At 47.1% G+C, this 26,027-nt stretch overlaps 1 protein-coding gene across 1 annotated transcript in view; it reads left to right on the top strand.

Annotated features, from left to right (window-relative positions):
- Positions 1-12,226, top strand: part of VPS53 (VPS53 subunit of GARP complex) — a 134,631-nt gene extending 122,405 nt beyond the window's left edge. Inside the window, exons 20-22 of the mRNA XM_074319960.2 lie at positions 5,928-6,065; positions 7,658-7,762; positions 8,256-12,226. Coding sequence (XP_074176061.2) covers positions 5,928-6,065; positions 7,658-7,762; positions 8,256-8,426 — 414 coding nt within the window. The 3' untranslated portion in view covers positions 8,427-12,226. The remainder of the gene's footprint in view (positions 1-5,927; positions 6,066-7,657; positions 7,763-8,255) is intronic.
- The last annotated feature ends 13,801 nt before the right edge of the window (positions 12,227-26,027 follow it).

Below are 26,027 nucleotides of genomic sequence, written 5' to 3'. Positions count from 1 at the left end.
AGTATAGAAAAGTAGGAAGTATCCCCATAGGTTTTATTCCTACCAATAAATAATGCTAAGACATGGCTTGATTTTAACAAGCCTCTGAAATTTTGCTACATGGAAGATAAAGTCAAATCCTCACCAGGCCTCAAATAGCATACTGAAAAAAAGAAGTAAGAAAAATATTTCCAGTTAATAAAAGTATAGAAAATAATGTCAAGAATACCAGCTCACCACTCAGTCAAATCTTAACATGCTCCCACATTTGATTTAGGTCTGTTTTATATAAAGTAAATCATTACATTTATTGCTGAAGCCCCCTGGGGACCCTATCCTGCCATTCCTCTCCCTCCTTGCCCAGAGGTAACTACTATTCTGATTTTGATTTTTATCATTCCCATATGTGTTTTGATATGTTACATGTGTATATATTCACAAATTATATGTAATTTTGTTTTGCATAGTTCCAAACTTTATAAAAATTGTACTATACATATCATTCCCCTGCTTCCTTTTTTTTTTTTTTTTTTTTTGCCCAATATAATGTTTTTTGAGGTTTATCCATGTGGATATATGTTGTTCAAGTTCGTTCATTTTAACTTCAGTATCGCATGCCATTGCATGAATATGTCACCATTTGTTTATCCATTCTACTGTTGATGGACATTTAGGTTGTTGCTAGTCTTTTGCTTTTACAAACTGGATACAGGAAACATTTTTTTTTTACAAGAGCAAGAATTTCTCTACAGGGTATGAGTGCTGTATTGTGTGTTAAGCATGTCTTTGAGTAAGAAAATATTACTGAATTCCCTCCAAAGAGCTTTAACTAATTTATATTTGCATCATAAATGCTAATTTCATTGCACCATTTCCATGCCAACACTTGGTATCATAAACCCCTTTTACTTTTGCCTATCTGATGAGTACAAAATGTTACACAATTATGGCTTTCATTTGCATTTACTGTTTGACTTATAAGGTCATGTATCATTTCACATACCTTATGGGCACCTGAGTTTTTGCTTCTGTGAATTGCCTGTTCAGATCTTTGTCCCACTTGTTGTTATGGTTACTGCTCTTTTACTTACTGATTTGTAGAAATCTTTATGTGTGCTGAATGTTATTCCTTTCCCGATATTGTAGGTACCCTCTCCCGGTTTGTGCCTTGTTACTTTGTTTATGTGTCTTTGGATACAGACTTATTTTAAGGTAGTAGATTTTTCATTCTTACCTGTGTTTCCCGTTCTTCTCTACCCATAAGTAATACAAATTATCTCTGTTTTCTTCTTTTTCTATCTAGGTGTTTAGTAGACCTAGAATTCAGCATACTTACTCTCGAGAGGCATGTGTAGGGTTACCGCTGAGGAAGGCTAGTGCTCATTTCCAGGGAGGCTCCGGGAAGTGTTCTGATGCTGGGCTCTTGGCAGTCTGAGCTCATCTCTGCTCTGCGTGCTTGGGTACCTTTCTCTGTGAGCCTGTGGCCTTTTCAAAAAACAGATACTAGGAAAGCAAGAATTTTCGTCTCTGGAAACCTAGCAAAATCCAAATGCCCCAGCACTTTTCCTGGTCTGCAGCTGAATAACCTACAGAGTTTGGCTATATTACTGCATGAAATCACACTTTCCTTAATGTAGCTTCCTCACCGTTTTGTTAAAAATAAAGGGTTTATTTTTTTAGAGCAGTTTAAGGTTCACAACAAAATTGAGGGGCAGGTACAGAGAGTTCCCGTATACCCCTTGCCCCCACAAATGACAGCCTCCTCCATTATCTTCGTCCCACGCCACAGTGTACATCTGTTACAACTGATGGACCCACACTGACAGATCATTACCACCTAAAGTCTACAGTTTACATTAGGGTTCATTCTTTTTTTTAAAATAAATTTTATTGGGGAATATTGGGGAACAGTGTGTTTCTCCAGGGCCCAACAGCTCCAAGTCCAGTCACCATTCTCAATTTTTAGTTGCAGGGGGCACAGCCCACCAGCCCATGTGGGAATTGAACTGGTAGCCTTGTTGTTGAGAGCTCACGTTGGAACCAACTTTTTAGCCATCCGGTCACCCCCGGTTCACTCTTGATGTTATACATTCTACAGGTTTGGACAAATGTATAATAACATGTATCCACCATAATGGTATCAGACAGAGTAGTTTCACTGCTCTAAAAATCCTGTGTGCTACCCCTGTCCGTCCAACCCACCCCCTCCAGCTCTTAGCAACCACTGATCTTTTTACTGTCTTCGTAGTTTTGTCTTTTCCAGAATGTCATATAGTTGGACTCATACAATATGTAGCCTTTTTAACACGTTGCATACGGATCACGAGAATCTTCGTTTTTTTCTGAGCCATGCGTTAAGGACGGATAACGAGAATTCTCGTTTTTACTGTTGACTCTTTTTGCATATTTTATTGAATTATTTGTAGAATAATTATTTATAGAATAATTTATAGAATTATTTATTTGTAGAATCTATTATTTATAGAAAAATAATAAATGACATAGAAGCATTTACGCTTTAAAGAGAATAGTGCATTTTAAAGTAGTTTCTTTTAAAAACCTGCCGGAACAGAGGGGTATGAGGGATTTAAACCCCGCCGTACACAACGTGTTAAATTGGCTTCTTTTACTTAGTCATATGCATTTAAGGTTCCTCCATGTCTTTTCATGGCTTTATAGCTCATTTCTTTTTAGCGCTGAATAATTTCCGTTGTCTGGATGGACCACAGTTTATCCATTCAGCTACTGAAGGACCTCTTGGTGGCTTCCCAAGTTTTTGGCAGTTATAAATAAAGCTGTTAAAAGCATCATGTACAGGTTTTTGTGTGGACATAAGTTTTCAACTCCTTTGAGTTGGTACCTAGGAATGTGATTGCTGGATTGTGTGGTAAGAATATGTTTAGTTTTATAAGAAACCATCAAACTGTCTTCCAAAGTGGCTGTGCCCTTCTTGCATCCCCACCAGCAGTGAGTTCCTGCTGCTCCACTTCTTCACCAGCATTTGCTGTTGTCGGTGTTCCAGATTTGGGCCATTCTGATAAGTGTGTAGTGGTACCTCATTGTTTTGATTTGTATTTGCCTGATGACATACGATGTGGAGTGTCTTTTCATATGCCTATTTGCCATCTGTATATCTTCTTTGGTGAGGTGTCTGTTAAGATCTTTGGCCCATTTTTTTTAATCAGGTTGTTTGTTTTCTTATGGTTCAGTTTTAAGAGTCCTTTGTATATTTTAGATAACAGTCCTTATCAGATGTGTCTTTCACAAATACTAGTATATTCTCCCAGTCTGTGGCGTGTCTTCTGATTCCTTTGACATCGTCTTTTGCAGAACAGAAGTATTTCCTTTTAATGAAGTCCAGCTTATCAATTATTTATTTCATGGATCAGGTCTTTGGTGTTATATCTAAAAAGTCATCACCATACCCAAGATCATTTAGTTTTTCTCCTAGGAGTTTTATAATTCTGCATGTTACATTTAGGTCTGTTATCCATTCCGAATTAATTTTTGTGAAGAGTGTAAGGTCTGTGTCTAGATTCATTTTCTTGGCATGTGGATGTCAGTTGTTCCAGCACCATTTGTTGAAAAGACTGTGTTTGCTCCATTGTATCGCCTTTGCTCCTCTGTGAAAGATCAGTGGACTATTTCTGGGTTCCTGTTCTGCTGCATTGACCTATTTGTCAATTCTTTCACCAATACCCTACGGTCCTGATGACTGTACCTTTTAATAAGTCTTGAAGTCGAGTAGTGTCCGTCCTCCCACTTGGTTCTTCTCCTTCAGTATCATGTTGGCGAAGTGGTGTCTTTTGCATCTCCATATAAACTTTAGAATAAGTTCGTCAATACCTCACCATTTTTTGAGAGGAATATTTCCGTCTAAATTATTCCAAGGAAAACATTGATATATTCTCCAAGTGTTAATACCATTGTCAAAATTACAATCACCATGACCGTTGATAGTGTCTCTCATTAATGAGTTTATCTTATCTTTCGTCAGTAACTCTCCTGTCCATAGGAAAGTATAGGGAGGATGAGAGAAGGCAGGGTGTCCCAGGGCCCCTAAGGGGTCCCACTCCGTCCCTGCTTGGTATCATAATGAAGGGCTTTCCGAGAGGAGCAGGCAGTGGCAGGTATGGCAAGCCTTGTCCTGAACGTAAGGCTGACCCTCCGAGTTTGTAGTGGTGGTGGTGGTAGTGGGACTGTCACCCACTGCTGCATGTGTCCGGTTGGTGAGCATGTGATTCCATTCTCCTAAACTCAACAGGCCAGAGTATATTAGGCTTCAGCCATTTCTGTGATGCCACTTGGTAGCCAAGAGCAGCAGCAGGTTAGCAGTACACAGGGAGTCAGCAGGGAACAGTGTGAGCTCAAAGCCAACACTGCCCTGTAGCACGAACCTGGGCAGCAGGAACAGGAAATACAGTTTCCTGTCCACCTTATCACCCAACCCGTCCATCATGTGAGATACTTTTAGCAATTCATTTCACCTCTAGAACTTTGATTTTCTCATCTATAAAATGGGAACAATAAATACCTACAGGGCAGGGTCTTGTAAAGACTACATGAGATGACACATTCCTAGCATCATTCCTGGCAATCGGTGGGCCATCAGAGAAGTTGATATCCTTCCAAATAATGAGCATCCAAGAGAACGGCAACGACAAAAACGGCAGATTGTTGTGAAGACACAGATGTTTAAATTTGGTTTAATCTCCTACATCCTCACTAGCATTCAAAGACATTCATTCACGTGCAAAGAAAACGAATCTAGACACAGACTTTACACTCTTCACAAAAGCAGTACTGAGTCACCATTTTTTGCCTGTTGAATAAGCAAGATTTTCTTGACAGTTTTCAGGGCCGATGAGGGTGCAGTCTGTACTGGCAGGTATGGAAAGAAGTACATTCCATTTGGAAAGCTGTTCAAGATATCTATCCAGCACCTCAAAAATGTTCTTATCCTTTGATCTGTCCTAAAGACTCTCTCCTAAGGAAATGCCATTAATAGATCTAGAATTATATATACTAAGCTGTTCATCACGGCATTCATTATTTATAATAATAAAAATTTAGAAACAAATTATGGGGAAATGATTAAATATATTCAAGTTACACACACACACACACACACACACACACACCATAGAGTACTACATAGGCATTAAAAATCGTTTTTTAAGACTGCTGTGGGGACAGAGCCAGGAGTGCAGTTTCCAGGCTGTTGGCCTCATGTGGAAAGGTGCTGGCTCGGGTAGTAAATGGCCAACTGTGATTGCATGGTCATCAACTGTGATTGGATGGCCATCAGCTGTAACCAGTGAGCCATTGGCCACTAATATAACTGTCATGGCTACGCTAGCAGCAAATGGGGGCTAGCAAGAAGATGGTGGCTGAGCTAGCAAGAGCGGATTGCAGTTAGCACGGTGGATTGCAGCTAGCAAGTGAGGTTGGTTGGCAGAGAAGTGGACAGCAGGTAGCGGATGTGTGGCTCCTGCTTCCTGTGTCTCCAATCCAGCCGCCAGCGAGAATATAGTTGTATGACTCCCTATCTATGGCTCCATGGGTGTTCCTTTTTGGCCTCACCATGTCCTGCGTTCTTATGTGGGGAGCAGGAGCTGAGACCCCGCATGACACCCTGCATGACACCTGCCAAGATGGGAAAATAGAATTCAAAAAACTTCATGTATTAAGTGGAAAACCCAGGTCATAAAACTGTACATGGAGAGAGACTGGTGGGAATTCTACTACCTTTGTGGCTGCTTGTTATTTTTTCTGGGTACTAGGAATTATAACTAATGTTTTTTTCTTTTACATTGGTTTATTTTCTGAATTCTCTCCAATGAGAATGTATTACATTGAAAATCAGGAAACTGTTACTAATCAGCCTGGGTGTACTAGGTGTTGTGTCCATAGGAAGTGACTCGTAATATTCTGCTTTGCTCCCACAGCTGCTACTGGACACCCATTCCTTAAAGATGGTCCTGCTCGATCTACCCTCCATCGGCTCGCAGGTGGTGAGGAAAGCACCTGCCAGTTACACTAAGATTGTTGTGAAAGGCATGACCCGGGCAGAAATGATCCTCAAGGTGAGACTTGTGCCTCCTTGGGGTTTCTATTAAGAGAGGCTGCTGGTCTGCTCGCTCATTCCGAGGAGTACTGGTTTTGCAAGCACAGGTTAGGGCCTGTCCTCGTCCGTCCCAGAGACTTGTCCACATTCTTTGGTGGGACTAAATTTTGGCCTCATCAGATACTGTTGAAAGTCAGTGGACAGTTCCTTGGGGGTCAGTAATTCTTCCTGACAAATGAGTTCTCCATTGTAATGAGATGCTCTTGTAATAAGATTTGGCCAAGATTGCGAGTCAGGTGGGGTTGTCTCTGTGAATCAGTGTCTAAGTCAGGGGTCTCTTTGCTCCTCAGCAGGAATTTCCGGCCCAGCTATCAGTTACTCCCTCTCACATAAACCTCTTTGGCTTTCCAAACTCTGCAACTTCACAAGAACTCTGAACAGATGTTTCAGAAACTAATCAGTGGATGGGTTTCTTAAGCCCCATTTTACAAAATAGTGTATGATGTTGCGAATGTCTGAAGTCCTGGGCACCTGCATCTCATTTCCACCTGTACTTGTTGAGAAGAGAGGGGGCTTGTTTGGGAGAGGGGAGCAGGCTAAAAAACAAATAGCGCTATGATGGAATGCCCTTAAAAATACAGTGCCTGCAGGCTCTTCAGGCCGGTCTCCCAGACAGAATGACTCAAACGATGGCAGGATTAAAAAGCAACCGTGGGACCTGAGACACTGGAGGGAGCAGGTGAGGGTCCTACACAAGCCTTGAGCTTATGGCCTGAGGAAATTGGAAGCAGCTCGATAATCAGTTTCCTCTGCAGCTGGTTTACTCACCAGGGAGGAGAGCAGAGTCGGGGAATGATCTGCAGAGAATTCCTGAGTGAACTGTTCCTTGCCATTCTGAGTTACATGCTCAGGAATTCAAAACATAACCAGTCTGTTGGAGGAAGAAAATCAGACACTGCTTTTCAAAAACCAAATGGAAATGAATGTGAGGATTGCGATGCCATTACTCTCCTCCTGCTTGTGTATTACTTGAATGAAGTTCCAGATTGTAAGCCTTGGAAAGAGTGAGGCAGCCTTGGGTTTTTGTTTTTGAGAAAATCCACTTAAATCAGTGCGTTTTGCTGCCGAGTCCTCAGGAACAATGATGTGGGAAGACAGGCAGAGTAGGTACCATGAACCCACAAAATGTCTCGAACAGAAGACCCTCTAATGCAGTGTTTCCCAAATGGTGCTGATATTTAAAATATCCCCTGGGATTTAAAAAAATATTTATCTCCTGGGATTTTTTTTTAAATAAAAAAAATCAGATAAATATCTGATGTTTAAATAAAAAATCAGGTAAGTATCTGATTTTTTAAATATCAGAATTAGAATCTTCAGAGGAAGGACATAGGAACCTGCACTTTAAAAGGAATTCAGATGCTACTTACGATTCAGCAAATGTAGGGAACATTGCTCTAATTGAATGTCGCAATGAAATAGGCCATCAGGACATTTCTGCATTTGGGGTTGCTGTCGCTTAAGAAAATCTTGCAGAGTCCGTTACGTGGTCCCCTGCCCTCCCATCGTGAGCCTTCCGTGAGGCCTGCTCTTGTCTCTCTCCCTTGGTAGGTAGTGATGGCCCCTCACGAACCGTCGGTGGTGTTTGTTGACAACTACATCAAACTGCTTACGGACTGCAATACGGAAACCTTCCAGAAGATACTGGACATGAAGGTGGGTGCAGTGTCTCCTCCTGGCCACTTGTACATCCTTCTCACACTTGGTGGTCCTTAGCTGGGGGTGTGGGGTCCCTGGGGAGCTTTCTCATGGTGCATACGCCAGCCCCATGCTGCCAACCAGACACAAAGAAGCCTTTTGAAGAGAAGGATCCTGGGCGTGTGAACTTCCGGATCTGATCCTGAGGGGACCTCCCTGCCCAGTCGAGGACCCCTGCTCAGCCGAATGAAGAGGGGTATTCCCCTTCCCCCACCCTCTTTACCTGTCCTTTCTTCTCTCTCAACCCCTTCTCTCTCTCCTGTCCTATTATCTTTCTTTCTTCCGCTGCTGCTTTCCCAGGCTGCTACCAGGGCTGGTAACTCCCCGGAAGAAAGTGTTGATCCTCAGCCCGGAGTAATTTTGCTGTTTGCCGAGCCGCAGCTGCGGCGCCTCCCCTCGGGCAGTCCCGGGGCCAGGCTTCACCTTATTCTCCTTTCTCTTTCCACCTCAGGGGCTGAAGCGGAGTGAGCAGAGCAGCATGCTGGAACTCTTCCGCCAGAGGCTCCCCACCCCTCCCTCAGGGCCGGAAAACTCCAGCTCACTATCCCTCCTGGCTCCCACGCCAGAACAGGAGTCATCTCGCATCCGCAAACTGGAGAAACTAATTAAAAAGAGACTGTAGGAGCAGACAAGGGGCGCTTTCCCCCCAGCCAGTGACCCTCAACGCCCAGCTCCCTGGAAGCCCCCCACCACTCCTGGGCTCACCCTGACTCTCAGATTGTCAATCTTGAAACTTCCTGGGACATTGGGGTGGTTACTGTGTGTCTCCCAAGCCCTGTCTTCATTCCTGTCCTAATCAGAGAAGCCGAGTGAGGGCCGGGTTACAAAGAGGTGATTTCGGTGACCTGATTCCTGCAGCAGAGGCGGCACTAGGTGAAAAGTCCCTACACTTTGTTTGCTGTTTCTGGGCTGCTCTCGACTGGTCCAGTTGTCACTGACTGTAGTCTCCCCCCTCACCCCCCTGCAGTCACACCACCTGGCCTGTAGCCCTGTTCCTTACCCTGCGCCTGTCCAGGCAGCTTGGGTGACAAAGCCCAGACTTCACTCACCCCTTCCTCTGCTGCTGTTTGAGGTTGGCTGTAGGGCCTGAGTTCATGCAGTGGCAGGTTACCTGTGTAGGAGCCTTTCTTTATGAAGGAGGTGGAAGCAGGACCACTCTTCCGTGTATCCCAGTTTGGGTACATATTTTGCTTCTGGTACTTTCCATGACGTGGCCAAGAGATCCCTGCATTCTCCTCATTTCTCAGTCATCTCCTTTTCCCTCTCCACGTACAGCGAAGGGAAGATTTCTTCTGTCTCTCACCCTAGAGCATTGTGTGCTCCAGGCCTTGGAAGCAGGTGTCCTGTGGGTGTGGGGCAGACCCAAAACTGACTGTGTCTGAGCATTATTTTCTCCATGTCTTTATTTCCACTCTGCACCTGACTCCTAGGGGAGGGATTGCCTTCTGTGGAGGGAAACCAGGAAGCTTTCCTAGAAAAGAAAGCTTCCTTAGCTTTCTCCTCAGATGAAGCTGTGAGAGCCCAGGAGTCCAATACCCTCTGCTCCCCTTCCTGCCCATTCATTTTCATATCCATAGCACTTTCCAGATCGTCTGAAACAACAACGGTAATGTGCAGTGCCAGAGTCGCATATTACTTTATTACTAACGAAAAAGAACCCAGATCCGGGGCTACCTAAGGAACGGAACACTGACCTTTAATGCCACCTCAGAACCTGACCCCTGGCTTGCCCCACCGTGTCCACCGTGGGCTCTGGGCCAGCGCGGCTTGACGGAAGAGAATGGCCCCGCAGAACGGTTTCGGTCCTCGTGTCTCGGGAATGGGCAGCGTAGTTGCCCTGATTCATCTGGTTCACTGGAAACCAAGTCTTCGTGAACTGCGACTGTGCCCTCGGGGTGACCGCTAGTATTGTCAGCATTTGTTCAGGAATGTGAGCAATCTGTTGACCAGGTAGGGCCGGAGCTAAGGAGGAAGGTGGGGCTCTTTACAGAGAATGCCAGTAACAGGCCTCAGGATAAAATTGGGATGTCAAATCGTGCTCAGGACAAAGGCAGTTTCCTAAAAATCCTGAAACTTGTGACAGCCAGACAGTAGGAAACTTTAAGGTCTGAAAAATCTGACCAGATGCGGATTATTTCACCCCTCCTTGTTTTCTGCACTGCTCCCCTTCCTTCTCCGTCAGCCTTTCGCCAGACCCAGGCCCACCGTTCCAGCTTTGATTTTGGCCGTCATTTCTTCAGCAGCCTCCAGCCTGTTCTTGCTAGTCTGACTCTTAGGTATTGAGCATCTCAAACTCAAGAACACTGAGAAGAAAGCAGGGGGTGGAAGAAAGAGGTGTGGTCTTTAGCTGAGCTCAATTAGTAAAAGATGGCTCGATACCGTGTTTCCCCGAAAATAAGACCTAACCGGAAAATAAGCCCTAGCATGATTTTTCAGGATGCTTGTAATAGAAAATAAGGCCTACCATATTTCCCTGAAAATAAGACCTGGTCTTATATTAACTTTTGCTCCAAAAGATGCATTAGGGCTTATATTACGAGCATCCTGAAAAATCACGTTATGGCTTATTTTCCGGTTAGGTCTTATTTTCGGGGAAATGCGGTAGGAAGGGTGGGCAGGGGGCTGGGAGAGCACCTCGCAGCTCAGCAGGTAGATTTCACTGCGCCCCATCTGCCGTCTGGTCGCACCAGCAAAGTCACACAGCCGGCACTAACTGAGGTTAACGTTCTCTTCCCACTTGCGGAAACAAGGAACAGTGGGGGGTCATCATAATGGCATTGAGATGTCAAGCCCTGTTTTCTGCTGGTTGGTGGTGACAGCCAGGGAAGTTGCCTTCTGGAGTTGTTATACTGTCAGTAATCTCCAAGGAGTCAACAGCTGTCAGTAGGAGTTACGTTAAATGTCTCATTGTTGGGATCTGAATGCTGTGTGTGCATCTCCGAAGGACAGACCATGTTCCTCAGCCCGGGAAATGCATCGGAACCACCTGGGGCTCTTTCTACAAATACAGAGGCCTGAGGATTCTGATCTCGTACATCTGGAGTGGGGCCTGGCCTGGAGGTCGAGAAGTTCCATAGCTGATTATAGTGTTTTCTCTTTGTGAAGAACCATTGCAATAGAGAGAGATTTGCTTTATTGGACAGTTCCTATAGCACATTTTCGTAAAAGTGCATTTTTTTCTGCTCTCTACACAAGTGTAATTACTGTAAAGTGGAGCTGTTACCAACATGGTAAAGACTCCTTGCTGATAACCAGCAGCTTTAATTTTAAACGTGTGTTGATAGTAGGAACCATGCCAGAAATTGTGCCGTCCCCATATTGACAGATTCTTCCTGTGTTGATGACCCAACCCCAAACAGAAGCTTTATTTATTACTGTCACTTCAAAATAATGTATATAAAGGAGCACACCTTGATAAAAAACAGTAGCTAACAACTCTGTTATTAAAGCTAAACTTAGATATTGTTCGTTCCTCCCACTCTTGGTAGCTCCTTTAAAAAAAAAAACAAGTCGCTGTATGTGGTTAAAATAAATATTAGTAATTTATACTTGATAGTTTGCTGCTGCTCTTAACGATGGACAGACTTCCTGAGAGCTGGCTTGGAGGTGCCCAGGCTGGAGAAAAGTTGTGTTCAGATCATAGCCATGCAGCAGGAACCACAAAGGACAGGGTGTTTTGACCTCCAGAATCCGTTCTGGAATTGAAGCTAACTATTACCACTCTTTCACTTGAAGAACAAAGAACCAGTACCTAGGACTCTGCCCAGCCCCTAGAAAAGGGTTCCCGCTTTCCCGTGCCGAGGTTGGCTCCTCAGTGCAGACCAAACAGGACTGAGAGCAGACTGCCATAGACCAATTCCGGGGCAGGCAGGGCGAGCGCACAGGTCCAAGGCTGCTGCCTGATGCAAGGGATGTCCCCCCAGCTCATCCTGAATTGCCACTGGACAAGGAAACCTAGTTCCCTGTTTATGGAATGCTAGGGAAAGTGCCAAAAGTTCACAGCTGGAAATGTAATTCTCCCCAGGAAGAGAAATCTCCAAAAGAACTAGCTAGCTTGAGGGTGAAAGCAAGTGTTTCACACTTCTTGTCTACTCCACGTGAGATGACTAAAAATAAAATGATGAGAACAGTTCTGGGCCACTTAATGCCTTGGAAACTTGGGCATATGAAGACCTAGCGTGCGTAAAGAGTACGGTTGCATTTTATATAGTAAATAAAAATTTCTGGTCTCATGCTAGTGGTTATCAGAATAGATGGCCTCCCGGACCCTCAAAGTTCTATACCCGTGGGAGATCAGTTTCCATAAAATAAAGAGATTGCTTTTTCATGTAAATAACTTTCATTTTCCCCATCTGGAAGTAATTTCTTGGTGCATATTGGAGCATAAAATACTACAGTTAATTAAAGCATTACTGGATGTCATCTGCTAGAATGTATTTCCTTACTGTTGACAGAAAACAGAACGGACTATAGGAAAGAATTAGCAAGCCCATGAACCCTGGGCTCCCCTCTCGGTGTCTGCCCTTCTCCCTGGTGACGATGTGCCCCTTCCCTGACGCCTAAGGAAGCAGCGCACAAAGTAAACTGTTCATCAGCGAGGTCCTGGCACGTCCAGCTGCGGTGGAAACCCTGTCTAAACATGTAGAAAGTGTCCTGCTGATTTGCAAACCTTGAGCTCTGAATTTCTCTCCTGTTGACTTTCCCTTCTTGACCTTACTGTGCCAGTCACAGCCTGCCTTTCCATGCAACTACCGAGGGAGGGATTGCTGTCCTGTACGCAGTAAATTAATCCCATTTCCTTAATCACCGGGTGGGCACTCTGCAGTGAACATTTTGGGAAGTCTGATGATTCTGCCAGCAGTGGAAAATCTTGCGGCACTTCCATCAGGTTGGCTTCGAGATCGTTACCTAGTTTCCATTCTTTACTTGCACCAGCTCCCCACTTTAAGAGGGTTGCCAGGGATCAATCTGGTGAGAAAAGAAACACTTGTGTATCACCCACCGAGAACAGCAGTACAAGAGGATTTACCTGCCTGGGTTTTCTTCCTTCTCACCTGCATAACTGAGCGTAAGCAGTGGGATATGAGGAATGGGTCTGTTGGAAACAAAAGCAGCCTGGGATCGGAAACTTCTGCACAACACCTGGTCTGCACATCTGGTTCTAGCACGTTGACATCAGGCAAGTCATTGACCCTCCGAGCCTCAGTTTTCAAGATCTGTGAAAGGGGAGCATAATAGGGCTGTGAAGTGCACGTAAGACCCAGTTGTGCGCATGTGCTCTGGAGGCCGTAAGTATGAGATGAGAAGGGATCGTTGTCACTTGCCTGGCCTGAACCACATGTGGCTGGCTGACGTGGTGTGAAACACCAGGTGGCTGGACCCCTGTTCTTGCCCTGTGTGGGCTGGAACAAAATGGCCAAGTGACGACATACCCTGCTGCTGTGTGCAGGCGGCAGCCACAGCAAGCATCGGAATAGCTGGCCTTGGCCTTTGTAGGTCAGGATTGTGACGGCCAACGTATTCGAGAGTTTTAAAAGACTCTTCATCCTCTATTCCGCTTGTGGCAGCTGCTGTTTCCGTAGCATTTAGGGATAAACCTGCAGACACTGAGAAGAGAGATTCCTCCCTCCTGGTGGTGTTGGCTGGGCTGCCTGTTGTGGAAAAGGTGGCACGTTTCTTCTGAATGCGAATTATTAGGGTTACCAAAGGCTTCCTTCCAAAAACATTTCTTTTAGATACGGTGTCTGGTGTCCACAGACCAGATTTCAAGTCGTTGTTCCTGGAAGGGACAAAATTCTTCCCTGTACTCTTTTTTGGTGAGTTTTTTTTTTCTTCTTTTTTTTAAATCTATAATGCCCAAAAAACTCTAAGAGAGATTATCTTGGGCCAGGCGGTCCAAACTGGGAAGGCTGAGGTGCAGCAGCCATTTGAGTTACTTTACAGTTGCCGTTCAGAGTTTAGAGATTTCCCAAGGCCAGCTGAACGCCTGTAATCAGCTGGAAAGGACTCACCTGGCTCTTTCAGGCTCCTTTGGGGATAGTGATGCAGAGAATGCTGGGTGACAGAGTGACGTTCAAGTGAAAACTGTTAAGTGCTTTGTCCCCTAGGAATGTTAATCACTTAATCTGAGGTCTCTGGTAGCTTCTGCTCCGTAATCAAATGGAATTTGCACAATTGGCCTGCCTCCTCCTGTTGGGGCAATTTTTCAGCAAGTGGGAAATCAAGAACAGCTTCCCAGCAAACCTCCCTTGGTTTCTGGAGCCAAGGAAAGTATCTGCAAAGTGGGCTGCAGCTTTCAGGGGTACCAGGTGAAATGGTGGCGAGAAACTCTAGACTCTTTGCTTCTTTGCTTTGCGCTGATGGAACCGAAGGCGCTTCCCAGGGAGAGGGGAAGCATACCAGCTGCTCAAGAGACCACATTCCACAGAATTCTTCACAAACTCAAGTACTGTGACCGGGCTGACGGGAGCAGCCCCTGAAGAACTTCAGCAGATGGATGGAAAAAATATCCAATGTGTAAAGAAAATACGGCTTCTCTCGTGCAGATACACCCACTACCTCATACCCTTGCCTGTCTTGCTGCTTCCACTGCTCTTAACGGATCCCAAGTGTTGGCTGGCTCTGTTGTCAGAGGAGGGCAGTGATTGTAGGTAAGGTCAAGTTAGTTTAGCCCTGGGTCTTAGCTGCTGCCCAGCTACTGTCTGGCATGCAGATGACGTCTTGGATCCAACGGGAACCGAGAGGTCTGGGCCATTCGATGCTATCTGTACACGTTGCGGATGGGGGAGAGAGAAGTAGATACTGGTATTTATTGTGTCTTAGATACATTATGATATCTCATCAGACAAAAATCCCCGTGAAGTACGTGTGATTAGCTCCATTTTGTGGATATGGACCTGGAGGCGTGGGGCAAATGACGTTCCCAGAGCTACGTGGCTACTAAGTAGCCAATGCCAGGATTTGGCTCAGGTCTCATTCCACCATTTGTGCTCTTTGCACTGCACCAGTGGTTTTCAAATTTATGAGCCACAACGTTACATGGGACTCTCATTCTACAAACACAGACGTATCTTATTAATATGTTTTATGAGTTCAGATATCTTTCAGAGCAAATGAGTAAGAACACTGAAACTATTTCAGTAAGTAGAAAGCATTTTAAATCTAAGATTAAAGATGACAATTTATACCGGGGGTGCCAAAAAAAAGTATACAAGTGGACACTTTGGTCAGCGTTGCTCAAGCAATAGTTCGCCATAATCAGAAGTGTCTGGACGCGGATGGTAACCACTTTGAGCACCGCTTGTAATTGCAGAAGTCAAATGTGACTTGTATTCATCTTTTGTTATCGGTATGTATTGAGTATTACAATTTTAATAGCTTTTTTCTTTCTTAAAATGTGTATACATTTTTTTGGCACCTTCAGTATATTGTCAACCCAACATCCAATTTATTTCTGTGTTTTGCTTTGCTTGCACAGCATAGAGAAATCTTGATTTAATCCAACTCAGAATTTGCAAATGGTATCCGTTTTGTTCTAAACAGCCCTCCTTCCAAGCCCACATACTCGTCAGTTACACAGATGTGACGAGGATTCTTTATCCTGAGGTTGACATGGACGTGAGCAACCCTGGCAGCGCAGGCAAACACAAAGAGCGTCTTCGTATTCTGACACTTGTGCCTATGACACATTGGAGGATGCATGCGGTGTTATTACAGTCTTGAGTGTTCAGTTTTCAAAATAGGTTTAACATATGCATTCTTTAAGGGAAGTTAGAACAAACCTCTGTGGTGCTCCTTTGCCCACCAAAACATTTCTGAGGAGTTCCAGGGTTCCCCAGAAGTCATTTTGGAAGCTGCTGCCCTCAGGAACAGTGGATGTGTGTGGTTTTTGGCAGGTTCATCTTTGTGCAGAAAACACCATTTTATTTGAAGTTCACCGCCCATCAATGACACATCTGAACTGTCATCCAAATCCTGTGCAAATGGCCCTCGAGGCCACCGCTGGGTTGCTGTCTTCAGAAAGGACATCAAAAAACAGGAACCCCTGGTACAAAGCACACTGTGTTCTCAGCACTGCAACAAGGGTGGGCCGAGGGGGTTTGGGCAACGTTTGAAAGGAAGCCCATCCTTCTTTCAAAACCCCCGCGAGCCCCAAATCAGACCTGCAGCCTTGCACATCTGTGTATGCAATGCCTCCTGACCTTTGCAGGACCTGAAACAAAAAGTACAACATTTGTGCTCCCATTGCCTCACACTTGGGCAAATCAGTTGAAGAAGCTGCTGGACTGTGGCCGCCTCAGGCCCTTACCTCCCACAGCCCCAGGACCAAGGGAGCAGTGCGGGCATTTGCTGGGCACTGTCACAGTGGCCCGGCTCTCTGGGTGGGAAGCTCCGAGTTGGAGCATCGCTGTTAGGTGGTATGTTGATTTATTTGTTTTTAGAACTGCAGTCAAATTCCCTCATTTCGCAGATGGGAACCGGAGGCCTTGAGCATTTCAATGACTTGCAAGCTCACTATGAAAGAGACTGGCAAATTCTACGCCAGCCTGGTATATCCCACTTTCAACTCACCGTACCACTTTGCCTAACTGTCCTTCCCTGGAGTCCACCCTCCTCCCCACTAACTTCCTCAGAGCTTGCCCCCTTTTCCCCTTTGCCCGCAGAGGTGAACAGGGATCTCTGCGCTTTCCTGATCCTGCCATGCTCCCCATGTGAGTTCTCTGCCCCATGTGACCCTCCCAGCCCCCATGTGACCCTCCCAGCCTCCATGTGATTTCTCTGTCACTTTTGTTACCATTTCAAAGGAGGTCTACTGCCACCAGCCACAGCCTCATCCCCCCACTTGCATTCCCTCTTATTCAGCATCCATCTCAACTGCCTTCCAGAAACTTCTCTTGAAAGTCACCGGTGATTTTCTTGGGGAACTTTCATTCCTTTTGCACTGTCCATTTATTTAATGAGTCTCTGCTCCCCTTAGGAATTCTCCCTTAACTTCTCCAATGCCTTGCTTTCTTGGCTCCAGTACTTCTGGGTCTCCTTCACTGACTTCCCAGCCCTCAGGAGCCTTGACTGTGCTCAAGCCCCAAGGTCACAGGCCCCATGTGCTTTTCACTCCAGACTCCTTCAGGGAGTGTGTCTACCCATAATACATGGAAACACCAGCTATGCCACCTGAGGTTTCTCATATTTTTAGCTCACATCCCTCCTCTGACTCCAGTCCATTTGTATGGACCATCATTAGCTTGTGTGTAGCATCTCCGGTTAAACGCAGCTCCCTTCCTGGAATTGCCACCTCTAAATTTCACCACCTTCCTTTTCTAGTTCCTCAGTCTCAAACCTTTGGGTCAGTCACCCTTGACAACTCTCTTTGTCAACCAATGTGGGTAATTTAGCATAAAAAGTTTTAATAATGAGTACACAAACAACAGTCACGAAAATCAAGGGAAAATCTAGCTTGCCCCAACAAATCAAGACTCTCTGTCCCGGTAAGGCCCAGGAGCTGGGGTTCAGCACATGGGAGGTCTTCACCATGGTCTCGTGGTGGGGCCCACCTGGCTCCTCTCTGCTCCGAGGGTTTCTCAGAAAGAGCTGGTGTGACCCTCCCTGCCCTGAGCCTCCTCACTCACGCTGGGAACACTGATGGTTCTGAGTGTTTCCGCACTGCTGTTCCTGTTTTTTCTTTTTTTTTTTTTTTTTTTTTAAAGATTTTATTGGGGAAGGGGAACAGGACTTCATTGGGGAACAGTGTGTATTTCCAGGCCTTTTTTCCAAGTCAAGTTGTTGTCCTTTCAGTCTTAGTTGTGGAGGGCGCAGCTCAGCTCCAGGTCCAGTTGCCGTTTCTAGTTACAGGGGGCACAGCCCACCATCCCTTGTGGGAGTCGAACCGGCAACCTTGTGGTTGAGAGGACGTACTCCAACCAACTGAGCCATCCGGGAGCTCAGCGGCAGCTCAGCTCAAGGTGCCGTGTTCAATCTTAGTTGCAGGGGGGCTGCCCACCATCCCTTGTGGGACTCGAGGAGTTGAACTGGCAACCTTGTGGTTGAGAGCCCACTGGCCCATGTGGGAATCGAACCGGCAGCCTTCGGAGTTAGGAGCATGGAGCTCTAACTGCCTGAGCCACCAGGCCGGCCCCTCCTGTTTTTTCTTTACCTTTACAAAATGTTGCAATAATAACCCTAATGGTTAATAGTAACCCTAATGGTTAAAGTACGATATGAACACTCGTGTTAATCAAGCAATATGGAAATAAAGGTCCTACTCTCCTTCTGGACTTTCTCTGTATCTCTGCTGTGGGGTAAGTGGAACTTTGCAAACAAAATTATTAATATTAAGCATAGTTGCATATTTCTGCAGCTAAACAATATATCTTGGGCATCTTTTTCCTCATCATATAGAGCTCGACTCATTCTTTTTAATGACCCCGTGGTGTTTTATAATTCAGGTAAACGTCATTTATTTAGCCATTCTCTTATCAACATACAAACAAGTGGTTTCTGGTTTGGGGCTGTTAGAAACACATCGTCAGTGAAAATCTTTCTGTAAATATCTTCGCTTACTCGTGCTTTTTGTGAGATAGTCCCTTAAAATTATCCTATTCCCATTTAGAAAGAGTAAAGGACAGGTACATTTAAAATGTTGCTGACTGGGTGGTGAGCACAGAAGGTGAGACATAGATGACGTATTACAGAATTGTACACCTGAAACCTATGTGATTTTACTAACCATTGGCACCCCAGTAAATTTAATTTAAAGAAACAATGTTGCCAGCTCTCACCAAAATGCCCTCTACACAGGTGGTTTTGCTGCTCACCCCCCTTAGGAGCGCGCGCGTTCTCACTTCCCCACATCCTCACTCGCCCTAGATGTGTTTTCCTGTTTCTTGATCTAGAGGCTGTAGTTGCAGCTCTATTGGTAGAAACCTGATAAGAAGAAGTTCCCCTTTGGTTTTCATTGCACAAAGCCAAATGTGACCCAACCGGTGCTACGTCTTGCTGCAAGAAAGCTTTCTTGTTGAGCAAAAGACCCGTGGCTTCCCTCACGGTCAGGGCTCCTAGAGGACGTGCTTTGTTGGTTTCCTCATGAAAGCAGTGCCGTCCTATATACACATAGAGAGGTAATAGTTTGCCATTAGATTGGACAGCGTTCCTATCCTTGACCTCTCTGCCTCCCCCACCACTCTCCTCTGGCGGGGATGGCATAGAGATGGTATGAAGGTTCGCTCCTGAACTCCTGTATAGGCTTTTGTGATTCCATACGAGTAATGGAGGAGAAAGGCTTGAACGCCATGGCTGTCAAGGTAAGAGTGTTGGAACAGTGTTTTGTTCGGGTTTTATTCCTTATTCTAAAAGTGTACTTTAAAATTTTTAAGACCCAAGATTCAGGAGGACTTTGCATGCAGTCCACACCGTCCGCCTAGGGACAGTGCGTCTTCACATAAACAATTTTTTTTTCCCATTAAAAAAATGACCAGCAGGTAGGAAAAACCACAGGAAATATGACTCGGTTTAGAGACTGTAGGCCCCTGAGAAGAAATACAGAATCTCACCACCCTGGGCTGAGCCCCAGGATATGAGAAACTGCCCCATAAATTGGAGGGAAACCCTAGTCTAGAAGCCCTTGCCTGGCTTCTAGCAATTACCCTGAGAGGCCGCAGGCGCCATGGAGAATTCCCGTGTTCAACAAGGCACCTGAAGGAGGAGAAACGGTGTCTGAGAAGGTTGTCCAGCCAGAGAGGCCGAAGGAAGGCTGCACCTCACCGACTCCTGCACACCCCATCCCGGGGAAGTGGGGACTCCCGAGCTTCCAGAAGTAGCGGAAGGGCCAGCTCAGTAGAAGAGACCTTCGGTTAGGACAACTAGGCTGCAGAATATTTGGCATAGGGACATCAAAAGCAGAGGATGGCATTCCACAGCCACGCAGAATAAGTTACACCTCATATGAGAGTAGAGAGGCAGGAAGAAGAGCATCGGCCAGGTGACCTTGTTGCACGATGTTATAGAACCCTCCCCAGATGTCACCCAGGCAAAAGGGACGGATGAGAGCAGTAGGTACCCCCAAACCTTTATTTCCCGCAAGATAAGAAACTACAAGACCTTTTTCCCACCTTGAGAGAAACGGAGGGCCTTATGGGCTAAGTTGAGTTCAGCTGAAAAAATAAAAAGAGCATTAACCTTTTGTATGCCAGAGGTCATGGTCACAGATCCACACTCACTACAAGTGTAAAAGGAGAATTAACAGCTTGTCCCCATGTACTAGGAGGAGGGGCCGGAAGGAAAGGCCTGGCTCAGGGGAGAGGGATTTGGAATTCACAGGGGTTTTTTGTTTGTTTTACCATTTGTTTCTCAGCTTAGCCATGCGGGGTTCAAGTTGGAATCCCAGGGCGGGAGGCAGACGTACAGGAAGCCACACTGCTTCAGGACCACCCTCTAAACGTAACCAGAAGGGGCAAGAGGCGCTTAGCTGCAGATGACAGCCCAGCTCTGGCAGCCACGGGGCCCTCCCCTCCCCCCTGGGCACTCCCCTCTCCCCAAAGTGCCCAGGGCTTTGGGCAGTGCCTGGTAAGGGGCAGAGAAGCAGTGCCCAAAGCAGCCTGGCTGCAGCCTCTCCTAGGTACCTGGTGGAACTGATGGTGGTCTCAGCCAGGGCACCCTGTCAGAAGGTCATGGTGCAACATTATCACACAATTCAGCAGAACCAGAGGTTAGGGCGGTTGGGCAGGAAAAGAAAAAGAAAATTAATAGCAGCCATCCCATGTGTACGACCAGATTTGTGTATGAGCATACGAAAGACACCTACAGAGACTTCCAAAACTACTTGTCAGTGGTGGGGGTCATCCTGCAAAAGTGCAGGGCAAGAGGCAATAAATTCCAGTTAACTCCCTCACCTGCTACAGCCTGGGAAAACATGAGCCACACAGAGATTTTGTCTGGTACCTCTCCACTCCCCCAAGTTCTTCCCCACCCCTGGCTAAATTTCAATAAAGACTGAACACTGAAAAACATTTTTCAAAGGCTTGTAAATGTCTTCAGCAAGTATCAGGAGTTCCCAACAGTAAGTACATAGCTGCAAACCACAGCCGCCTCCTGCCCGTGTGTATTCTGCTTTGAATTTGGGGTAGGAGAAGAGTGCACTTACAGGCTAGGGCTTCTGGGGAGGGCACAGTGAGTCAGACCGCCATTGTACAGCCAACTGGCCACCCCCATGGGCTTCCATTCTCCATCCCTTCCCACGCGGCCCCTACAGACCCAAATCCCTAGGTGGTCCTGAAACCATGGAGTCTCCAGGCTGCCTTTGGAGTGTGGCTGAGCAGACCAGCCACTTGCTTCCCAGGGAGAATGACGACAGCACACCCTTCAATCACACTTTTCAGCCAAGGAGTCAAGGGTCTTAATTTCAATTGCTCAACTAAAGGCTATTTTTCTGGGCTGCAAATCCTTGTCCAGTGTGAATATGCAGAACGGGGCCAGGAGTGCAAGTGCATTGATGCAGTTCCAAGGAGGCCATGTGCCCCAGCTCTTTGCAAAATCCCATCTGGGTTTTATTTTGCAGAGGCCATGACCCTTCTCTGTGTAACGTTTGGGAGACTAGCTCTCCAATTACAAATAGGAGGATCTGAGGGTGGAGCCTGTGTCTGACTGCGGTCGTGGGGTTCTCCACACCGGGGACGTTGGCCTGACTTCACCCTAAGCTGCATTTGGTATGTGGGTTAGTGTCGCTATCCAGGCTGAGCCAGATCCCATCCCTCCACCTGAGCTGGTGGTCTCCCAGCTGAGTGACCCGAAAAGGAACTGGCCTGTTCTATCAGGCCCACTTCGCTCTGAAATTGCCCAGACAGCACCTTGGTATCTCTTTGCTCTATCTAGTTCATGCCGCCTCTGTGCATCCCAGGGGCTCAGGTTACACACCTACCTCCCCCGTGGGGCACACACTCCTGTGGGCTGTGTCGTGGCCTAGTACGTCTTTTTAATTCAATTCCTTTCTTTATTGAATATGGCAGGTCCCTTTCAACATTCTTTGAAATTTTATAACCTTAATCTTAAAATACTTAAGGAAACAAAATCAAGTTCTTTTTTTTTTTTTTTTTAAGCATTTTGGTTGACATGGGTACATATGAAGAAAAGGGGGTACCTGATTCAGCACTAAGGCAAATCCACTGCATTATGACTCCCAGAACAACGGGATTCCAGGGCTTGGGACTGCAAGGTGCCACGGGCACAGGCCATGAGCCAGCATGCTGGAGCCGGCAGTGTTTTTAATCTGCTGTCTGGCTGGGTTGACTGAAGACAAGCTATTCCAAAACAATATGCCGCAGCGATGAGGGGTCCCGCTCTGCTCTTGTCTGACTCAACTGCTATTCAGGCATCAGCTTAATTTAGTGCATAAAAAGGGGAAATGTAGGATTGGCATCCATTGCGAGGCAGCTTTTGTTCCTCAGACCTTGCTGGGCAAGGCCTTAAGTCGGAAGCCAAGTTCTGTGAGGGCATGGGCTCTGTGATCCGCTCTGAGGCATGGCCACTCTGTGCAGGCTCCGTGGTCTCACTTTGTTTTGTGGGACTCACCCCTGCTTTCTAGGTGCACCCCAGCTGCTCTTCCAAAGGCCTGTCTTCAAAGTCAGACCAGGAGAGGGGGAAAGGTGGACTTGTGGTCTTTCCCAAGCTTTGGTTAGAGCTTTTTAAAGAAACGTCTGTTGGAAAACGATCTGGAATAAGATGGAAGACGATAAGCCCATGCAGTGGGGCTCTTCCAAAGGACAGAAGTAGATGGGCAGTGTGAACTCATTGCTCAGGGCTGAGGAAACACAGCTGACCTCCAGGGTCTGAGCTGCATGGATGGCTCCCACGTAGTTACAAAGAAAGTCGCCCGCTCTCCCACCCAAAAAGGCTCATGGGCAAGTTGAAGTTGGGTGGTTCCTGTTGTAAGAACCTCTCTCCACCAGGAATGCCATGAGTTGTCAGAGATGCCGACGCAGCCAGGATGCCAGTCAGACAAAGGTGCTCCCCACCTTCTCCTTGGTCTCCGTGTAACTTCCAGTCGGCTCGGGGCTTATCTCTGAGCTCTTCAATGACAGATTGGACAAACCTGGGGTTTCTCCTCATTGTCTTTTGATTGGGTCCACAGAATTCTAGGAGCCATGGAGGGTCAGACTTTGGCGCAGCTTATTGGGGGAGGAGCACCTGAGTGGTTCATGGGACTCTGTATAGAACCATGGTTTCCACCTCTTCTCTGTCAGTGTCAGGTCTGGGGCTGGATTCCTCAAGTCTCTCCAGTTCTTTGCGTATGTATCAGTGCTGGTCTCTTCCGTAAGGAAGGAGGCCATAGTGGGCCATCAAGTTATGCTTCAGGAGTTCCTTGGCAGTTGTCCTGAGGCTGACCTTAGGATGTCCTCTGGACACATCCGTTAAAGGGTTTGCCGAGATGCCCTCTGGAGTTGAGGACAGGTTGTTCTTGGGGGATCAGACAGAAATGTCACAGGATGAAAGTCAGTGTGTGGATGCTTCCTGGGTCCAGTTTGAGGGCCAAGATGCCCATGTCAAGTTCTGGGCCAGCATATGACCCAGCAATCCCTCTCCTGGGTATCTACCCAAAAAATCTGAAAACATTTAGAGATAAAGACACGTGTGCTCCAATGTTCATTGCAGCTTTGTTTACGGTGGCCAAGACATGGAAACAACCAAAATGTCCTTCGATAGATGAATGGATAAAGAAGTTGTGGTATATATACACAATGGAATACTATTCGGCAGTAAGAAAAGATGATATAGGAACATTTGTGGCAACATGGCTGGATCTTGAGAGAGTAATGCTGAGCGAAACAAGTCAGACAGAAAAAGCAGAGAACCATGTGATTTCACTGATATGTGGTATATAAACCAAAAACAACAAAAGAACAAGACAAACAAATGAGAAACAGAAACTCATAGACACAGACAATAATTTAGTGGTTGCCAGAGGGTAAGGGGGGCGGGGGGTGGGGGGTGGGAGATGAGGGTAAGGGGGATCAAATATATGGTGATGGAAGGAGAACTGACTCTGGGTGATGAACACACAAAGGGATTTATAGATGATGTAATACAGAATTGTACACCTGAAATCTATGTAATTTTACTAACAATTGTCACCCCAATAAATTTAATAAAATAAAAAAAATAAAAAAAAAAAGTTCTGGGCCAGCCGCTTGATGACACCAGTGCCAGGGAGGGCGGGGTTCCTCAAAGGTGTCCCTTTGATCTTGCTGGACTCTCCAAAGCTGGCAGCTTCATACCCTCTTGCTCGCTTTGGTAGCTGTGATGTCTCTGTGGATCTTCTGTCAGAATGTGGATAATCTAAGCCCTTCAGAATTTCCCCTGAGAAGGTGGCAGAGCTGGGCTCCCTCCTCCCGCTCCCCCCATCCCCAGGCTCGGAGTTTTAGCAGGTCCAGGGGGCGAGCTCTTCCGAGCTCTGGACCACAGTCCACACTTTGATGGAAAGAGCGGCTGCACTGGCCTAGGACAGTGACCTTCCTCAGTCTTGTCCTCTATCCCTTCCAGGCAGATAACCTTGAAGGCCACCACCTCCTTGGAGCAACTGCCATCTTCCTGGACACCTTTCCCAACCTGGCCAGGCTTAGGGAAGAGTTCTCAGGATATACCTACGAATGCTGGTGGGCAAATGCCCTCCAGGGCACCGAGTCCTCCCACTGCCAACAGACCGCTCTTTCCACAACCCCAGGAAGCACTGCAATTCTTCCTGTGATGCCCTGGGTTGGGGTAGCCTGGGATGTCCAGATGGTGGGATCAGCAGGTGTAGGGAGGCATAGCCATGTCGTTTGCCCAGCCTCTAAGACCCACAGCTTGCAGTATGTCTTTGCGCTAGTCATTAATCCAGGACTGTGATTCTGTAATCACAGGCCCTAAAGGAAGGAACGACCTCCCAGCACAAATGTACCAGGTTTTATTCTCCATGGAGGCTATGATCTAAGGCAAGCTGCCTTGTACGAGCTGTGTGAAGTAGGTCAAGTCAAATCCTTTCTGTTTCCTTACCTGAACATGAGGAGTGAGGAGGGTAGGATGGTTCAACTTTGCCAGCCGACCTCTAATATCGTCCCACTCTAAATTCTGACTTGAACAGGTCACAAGTAGGACAAGTTTCCTTTGTTCTTGCCAGGACATAGACTGGCTGCCATTATGGGGCATGCACAGAGCCCACCTCTCATCTGGCCAGGAATTCTCCCAGCCCCCAGGCACGCCTCCTCTTTAGAGCTGACACTTGTGGGTTAGGTCTGGGCACAGCTCCAGCGTGAGGCTCTTAGCTGAACACCCATCAAAATCCCCCAGGTTAGGGTGGCTGGTAGGGGGTGGGGACTTCCTATCCTTACTGCTAATCATGGAGGTCTCTGTGAGAAAAAGTACTAGACTGAGGACAGCCAATTCTACAGCTGGCAGCTACTGAAAAGAGTTCCCACTCAGATAAGGCCTCACACTAAAAAGGAGGGGAGAAATCCCCAGTCTGGTTTCTAGACGGGAACTCCTATGAGTGAAAAGCTGTGGCCCCCAACAGGGAGCCGGTGGCTTTTCAGACAGCCCAAGGGCAGCCTGCGGAGCTGGATGTTTTCCAGGTCCCAGTCAGAGCCCACCGGACTTTCCCCGACCAGTGTGGCCATAGCCTGTTCAGCTGAGCACTCAGGCCAGGGAGTGATGTGTCCCTGTGGAGTCCCCTGAGGATACACGGAGTAGGCCCTCTTTTCCTGCGGGGCAGAAATGAGAGCCAGAGGCTGACTTGAGAGCCCGCCCTGCTGAGCCAAGAGGCGGCTGGAGCCATATGAAGCGCATTAACTATTAATAATTTCCAGTTGTTTGCTTGCTGGGTTCGGCCGGCTCCCCAAGCCTCTGCAGGCTAGCCTGTAGCTCTGCTCTGGCTCCCCCAGACCGTCAGGGCTCGAGATACGAGCGCCTGCCGGGCCCTGCTGGCACAGGGCGAGGAGACAGGCGCGGTCAGGGGTCCCAGGCGAGTGGGGTCTGGTGTCTACTTGCAGTGGGGCAGAGGGCCGGACGGCACTGGACCCGGAGCCCGACGGGGCCCTCAGCTAGGCCCACCCGGCGCCCCCGGCCAGCTGCGATCCACCGCTCGGGGTGGGCTGGGCGGCCGGGCGGAGAGCAGCGCCGGCGGCGCACAGCGGGAGCGCAGCGGCCCCTGGCGCCCGGCCTCACGGCTCTGCCTGTTCGGGGCGGCCCGGCGGGCGGGGCG

The sequence above is a fragment of the Rhinolophus sinicus genome, chromosome 12 (genome assembly GCF_057876585.1).
Source record: "Rhinolophus sinicus isolate RSI-liver-muscle chromosome 12, RSI-T2T, whole genome shotgun sequence".
Classification (NCBI taxonomy): domain Eukaryota; kingdom Metazoa; phylum Chordata; class Mammalia; order Chiroptera; family Rhinolophidae; genus Rhinolophus; species Rhinolophus sinicus.
The sequence above is the reverse complement of the archived record's forward strand: the minus strand, read 5'-3'. Positions and strand labels throughout refer to the sequence as shown.